Below are 6,553 nucleotides of genomic sequence, written 5' to 3'. Positions count from 1 at the left end.
AGCAAGGCGGGAAATCCAGCCTTGATCTTCAGGAGCAGCGTTGAAGGGAGGGTGGGCCAGAGGCGCTGTAACACCCAGAGAAGGGCACCCTTTGCTCGGTGGGAGCTCGGCAGGCCCTGGGTCCTTGGCTTCAGCTTCTGCACCTCGCTCCCCTTCCTCCGAAGTTGCGGAGGTGCCGGGAAGAGGAGGGGCCTCGCTTCGGGCGCCCGAGTGATTGGCTGCCCAGGGCCCCTGGCGAGGGCTGTGCGGTCCAGCCCGGGTGGAGAGGGGCGGAGCGGCCACTGTTCCAACCACTGCCACAGTCGCAGCCGCCGCAGCCTCGGCCGACGAGCAAGTAGCTCCGAGCAGCGGCTTCCTAGGCGCGCGGACGCGGACCGGGACGCCGCGCTCTGGGGGTTCCGCGCCCGAGCCATGCCCGGCAGCCGCGCGTAATCGCCGTGACCGGTTGCCGCCGACCCGATTCTGTACGCGGTCCCTCGCCCGAGAGTCCAGCTTTTGGTGCACTCAGCTCCCTTGGTCTTGGCCGGCCGCTCGCAACCATGCCCCGTGTGACTGCGCTCGGGGCCCTTGTGCCATTGCTGCTGCCTCTCCTGCTGCTGCTGCTGCCGCTGCCCCGCGACGCCGGGGGGCTCGGGGAGCGCTCGGACGCCACCTGGGACTCCTCGGCGCTGGAAGGCGAGGAGAGCGCGGAGCAGCAGCTGGAGCATTACCATGACCCGTGCAAAGCCGGTAGGTGCTGCCGCCGGGAAGTCCGGCACAAGTTTGCCTTTGAAATGCAAACGAGGTAGTGGGCAAGCCAGCGCGGCAGTCTGTGGGGGCGGGTCATCCTTCCCCTCCGCTGAGTTCTCCGGACTCCCCGGGAAAACAATGCCCCAGAGGGACTGCTTAAATACCTCTCCGGCTGGGACGTCCTGGCCCCTGGTGTGCGGCGCGCACCGGGTGGCGGCCGCGGGAATGTTCCCAAAGTGTCCGAGGCCGAGAGGGCGCCCAGGAGCTGGGGCGGGTCCCGGGGTCTCCTGACAGCCAGGTGGTCAGCACGGGCCACCGCCGGACGCGCTGAGCTGGAGCAGAGGGGAGGAAACAGGGCTGGGCGCAGCGTTCCCAGGCTTAGACGGAGTCTCTGGTTCCGATTTCATGACATTTGTAAGTTTCACGCAAAGTTTCCCAAGATCTTGTGGTTACTCTTGGGAAGAGAGTTTAAAAAGGGAAAAGCTTCACAGCGGGCAAAAGGAAAGCGATAGCCGATGGAGAATGAGCATGACTCGAGTTGCTGCAGACTTCCGCGTAGCCTGCTCTGTGGTCGCGGCTGGGGGTCGTCCTGGGCGGGCAGAGATGGAAGCCGTCAGGTGTTCTAATCCGGACAGGAAGCCGCGCCCCGGGACGCGCGGGTGTTTCTGGCGCTAATCGCAGCCCGGGCGCTGCAGCTTGTTTCCCCCTAGGGGCTCGTGTGTCCCAAGGGTAGCGGCTTCAGCCGCTGCAAAGCCCGAGCGCATGTTCCAAAGAAAGCCTTGGGTCTGGGGCAGTTCCCAGCTGGAACCGAAGGGTGCTCACACTCCACAAGGGGTGCTCATACTCCCGAGAGGGTTGGTCTGAAGCCCGCCGAGCAGCTCCTGGCCCGGGGCCGCGGGTAGCGGTGTTTATCTGTGGGCAGGGTCCGGCTGGTTCTGTGGGCGGCCCGCAGAGACGAGCGGACCGAAGGAAGCTCGCATCCTCCACGCGCAGAAGGGCAAGGTGCTTTACTTCTGTTGAATGAGGGCGTGCCGTGAGCCAGTGTGGGCCCCGTTCCCTCACTCCCTGAAGAGGCTCAGTCTCCCTCTAGTAGGCTCAGTTTTCTCTTCTGCACTGGGGAAGTAATAATTGTCGGAGGATTCAGATAATTTATGGGGAAATTCTCTGCACATGGAATAATGATGAAGACACTGCTTGTGGTGGTGTTACTGCAGCCAGTGTAGTCTAGGCTCTGAGTTGGACAGGTCAGAAGTCGGTGAAATCTGGGGCAGACCAGGTTACTCCGAGGCCAGAGAACCTAGGAGAGTGTGAGAATCTTGTGGAGGGTGCCGATCAAACCAGGCTTGAGGGCCTGGGCTTACCCTGAAGGAAGATTTCTCCAGAATAATAGTCCACTGCTGTACCTTGTGGGGTTTCTGAGTTAGGAAGGAGGACAAAGAGTTGATCCCTGGGTAATTTGAGAGAAAATCCACAGGTAGCATGTCCTGACTGAGGTGTCTCGGTTCCTCACTGGACCTAGGTCCCAACCAGGCTTGAAGCGCCTCTGGAGCACTGAATGGTGGCTTTGCCTGAGAAGAAGGACACTGAGGATACAAAACTGGGATGGGGGCTAAATGGAGTAGATCAGCCATCGGCCATCACCTGCACCTGTCAGAACCTGGATTTTATTGGATGTGAACCAGGGGCCTGTGGGAGGCAGTGTGGGCCTGGACTGGGGTAGCAGTCAGTGTGCCAGAGAATGTATCGAGCTCCTCTAGGACGCTGAGTGCTCATCTGGGCCCTGTGAATCTGGGTGAAAGAGATATAGGTCTTGTCTGGGAGCTCTCCAGTTGCTGATCTCAGCTTTGTGGAATAACACTAAGGCAGCTTGGGGCCTCATTTTTCTCCAATAATTTTGGAGAAATTGCTAGATAACCAGGGCATGCATGTTCTGCGACTCTTCCCAGATGGGATGGGAAGGGCGGGCAGGGCTGGAAAAGTAGGTGTAGGGTTTCAGCCAGCTCTGAGCATCCTCGACAGCGGTCGTCCATCCTCCCAACCCCCTGACCTCTCCCTCATCCATGCCAATGCTAAGAGTGTCCAGAAGAGGGCGATGGCAAGGGAGACATCAATAGGCTCAGACTTCTGGAAATTCCCTGAGCAAGGGAACAGCCTTCTAAGGACAATAAGCAGTTCACCAAGGACTGGCATCTCAGTGAAAGGACGTGCCTCTCGGCTTGTGAAGAACACTGCCTTTGCTGGTTTTATATTCAAACCAAACCTTAAAGGGTAGCCTGTCCTCCTATCCCAGTCACATGCTAACCCCTGACTCCTCTTGGCTAGAGCCCCTTGCCTAGGACCTGCCTTGGGTCTTCAAATCTGAAACACCTCCCACTTGCCCTTCTTGAGCCAGGGGTCTCCATTTTGTGGAGGATGCAGAGTGCAGACAGAGAGTCTGGGGTCTGTTCCTAGCCTCTCAGGAGCTGTGTTCCTTGGCATGTTCCTCTCTGAGTCTTAGTTCCTCATCCATAGAGTGAAACTGTTGGACTAGTTAGGGTGGCAGACTGCCAGGTCCAGGGAGCTGGCTCCCTTAGTCCCCATCAGCCCCGTTCACACCTTGCGAGCCCTTGAGTTTGTGCCCCTGGCTCCTTCTTTCTGTATGGTTCGATGACCTTTGCTTCCAGCTCGGGCTCTCAGAGGCTGACCAAACTGGTCAGTGTTCTGTCATTTACACTTTTACCATTTGCTCATTTTACTATTTACTCTGTCATTTACAAACTGTGTGACCTTGGGCAAGTCACTTGATTTCTCTGTGCCTTAGTTTCCTCATTCCTACTAGGTTAGTGTGCTTAGGACAGTACCTGACTTATAGTGAAGTACTTAATAAACAGATTTCCTAGAAACTTGTTGAAAGAACATCTTCATGCTGATCTTTGGAGTACGTTTTGAATTGTGAAATTTAAATTTACTAATAGACAATCTAATTGAGGAACTTCACTGGTAGTCCGGTGGTTAAGAATCCATCTTCCAATGCAGGAAACTCAGGTTCAATCCCTGATCAGGGAACTAAGATCCCACATACCTATAATCGAACAAATAAATAAATATATTTTTTAAAACCAATCTATTTAATGCTGTAAAAAGGAATGCTTTCAAATCATATGATCTTGAAATAGGAGTGGACCTGAAAAGTGCTCCTGACCTGGGGCTGGTAAGATGTGTGGGGCTTCATGGGTGTGGTCTCTGTCTGGTGGCCCATGGGTGTGCTGTTTGCTTTTCATCTGACGCTGCAAATGAGGTCAAGAGTTCGACTGAGTAAATTTCAAGACATCCTTTCAACCACCATGTCCCTGAGAACAACTTCTGCAAAGCTTCTGAGAGCTTCTCCAGCCTGCTTGCCCTCACTCATATTTCCTTAGCTGCACCCAGAGCCAGAGGCCTGGATCCTTATCCTGACCCTGCCTCTTACTCTTCCTACAGCCTGAAGCAAGTCCTTCACCTCTCTGTGCCTCAGTTTTCTCATCTGCAAAATGGGGATGGGGACAAAACTGCTTCTAGGGCAGACATAAGGCTAGTTGTAGCTGTATTTCTGAGAGGGCAGGGTCTCAGGCAGGACTTCTGTGTCAATAGATTGTTTAGGAGGTGATCCCAAGCAGCAGGGTGAGGGAGCAGGGCACGTATGACCAGGAAAGAGGAAATCCAGTGAAGGAAGAGGAATCCAGGTAACTGCCTTAAGTTAATAGGGCCGTGTTCCCACCTAGCCGTGTTCCCACCTAGCCCTTCCATAAGTCCTCCCAGAATTATCTGCCCAGGAAACAGGAGGCTGGAACATTTATACAAAAGCTGCTGTTCTTCGTTGTTTGCTCCCTTTTCCAGCTTCTATCCCTGTGTGAAAAACCACCCAAACTCTGTAGTATGGAACAAGCGCCATTTGACTCTGTAGGTGAGTCTGTAGATACGGAGTTTGGAAAGGGCACAGCAGAAATGATCTGCCTCTGCTCCACAGTGTCTGAGCCTCTGCTGGGTAGGCGTGCAGGCTGAGGGTGACTCGACAGCTGGGAGCTGGCATCACTGGAGGCTCACTGGTTCTCTCACAGCTGGCAGCTGAGGCTGGCTATTGCCCAGGGCCTCAGTTGAACTGTTGGCCAGAACCTGCAGGTGGCCTCTCTGTGTGGTCTCTCCATGTGGGCTGGTTAGGCTTCCTCACAGCACAGCAACTGGATTCTAGGTGCATGCATCCCAAGGGAACCAGATGGCCTCTGATTTTCCTCATGACCTTGCCTCGGGAGCTACGTAACGTCTCTTCTGCCATGGTTACAAGCTCTCCCAGGTTCAAGGGACATGAACATAGCCCACCTAGCCAAGGGAGGAGTGTTAAAGTCACATTGTTAAAAGAACATGTGGAGTGACTTCCCTGGTGGTCCAGTGGCTAAGACTCCATGCTCCCGATGCAGGGGGTCCGAGTTCAAGCCCTGATTGGTGAACTAGGATCCCACATACTGCAACTAAGCACATACTCCACAAACACTGAGCCCAGGTGTGCTCTAGAGCCTGCGTGTAGCAACTAGAGAAGCGGGTACACTGCAGAGAAGAACCCAACACAGTCTAAATCGATAAATAAATATATAAAACACCTTAAAAAAAAAAAAGAGCATGTGGAATGGAGGATGTTGTTGCTGCCAGTTTGGGAGAATGTGACACTCCTTGAGGCATGAACTTCCCTGCCCTTCTGTATATGGTTGCCATGGGCTCTAGATTCAGAAAAAGTTCTCAAGTAGAAAAGTGGGAAGCCGTGCAGCGGATGCATGGGACTGAGGATCTGGGACTCAGGTCACCAGCAGTGTCTACCTAAGGCTGAAACAATATGCAAATACCTTGTAAACTGTAAAGTGCTGCATAGCCTTTTGGGTTCATAAAAGTAAAGTTGACAGCCAGCTTTACTTTTCAGTTGGTGGCTTAATAAATGCCAGGCCTTCACATATGATAAACATATATATTCCTCCATGAATAAATACAGTCAGCAGTCCCTGACGGCTAATGGCAGCAGAGCTGGGGTAAGGAACCTGGCCTGGGAACTAATTCATTTCCCAGGAGCAAGTTTGCAGGCCTTCCTCACACTTTGAGACCTGACTTCTGCCTGGAATTTGGGGCCCCACTCCGTCTTGTCATTCTCTCCCAGAGACAGTGACCTTACATTCAGTTCCTCATTTGGGGGTCACCAGAGCCCTCTTTAAGATGGCCCTCTCTGGGGCAGCTCCTACCTGCAAGCCCTCACGTTGCTGATGTGAGGCTGGAATGTCAGACTGTGTGAGGCCAGTGATGGTTGTCCGCCTCAGTCACTGCTGTAAGCCCAGAGCCCCGCAGCACATCGCAGGTACTTGTCAATATTCATTGAATGAGGGAAGGATGATTCTGCCTGGCCCTGTGTGGCCTGGGTCCGCGGCTGAAGGACCCTCCAAGCTTGCTGTCAGCCTGGAAAGGGAAGCGGAGCCAGCCGGATGGGCAGCAGCCCCTCCTGAGAGAGCTCCAGGTGGAGAGTGGAGTCCTGGGCAGCACTCCCAGGGTTCCCTTCCTTCGTGGCAGGGGCACGCACCCCAGATTCTTAAGCACAGGTGTGAGGTTCCCGTGGTGCCTCCTAGAAGCCTGTCTCCCTGGCATAGCCTGTCCCTAGTGCGGGACCATCTCCCTGGTGCCCACCATCTCCCTGGTGCCCACCATCTCCCTGGCGCCTTGTCTTTCCCCAGGTGGCCACACCCAGGTGAGGGCAGCTGGCAGTTTTACAACTTTGCTTTTATCCCTGCTTGTCTTGGTGTCCTTGCTGATTCAGGCAGGTGCTGATTTGATG

At 54.6% G+C, this 6,553-nt stretch overlaps 1 protein-coding gene across 3 annotated transcripts in view; it reads left to right on the top strand.

Moving 5' to 3' along the window:
• The first annotated feature begins 261 nt into the window (after positions 1-261).
• Positions 262-6,553, top strand: part of TLL2 (tolloid like 2) — a 144,123-nt gene continuing 137,831 nt past the window's right edge. For all 3 annotated transcript variants that reach the window (XR_015155867.1, XR_015155868.1, XM_086379324.1), the window contains exon 1: positions 262-729. Coding sequence is in view for 1 of the 3 variants with exons in the window: in XM_086379324.1 (XP_086235450.1) it covers positions 540-729 (190 nt within the window). In the remaining 2 variants the exon portion in view is untranslated. The remainder of the gene's footprint in view (positions 730-6,553) is intronic.

Source organism: Bos grunniens, chromosome 26, assembly GCF_055505025.1.
Source record: "Bos grunniens cultivar Pamir isolate PY7600 chromosome 26, Bosgru_T2T1.0, whole genome shotgun sequence".
In the NCBI taxonomy this organism is placed as follows: Eukaryota; Metazoa; Chordata; class Mammalia; order Artiodactyla; family Bovidae; genus Bos; species Bos grunniens.
Note: the sequence above shows the minus strand (reverse complement) of the source record. Positions and strands in the feature narration are given on the sequence as shown.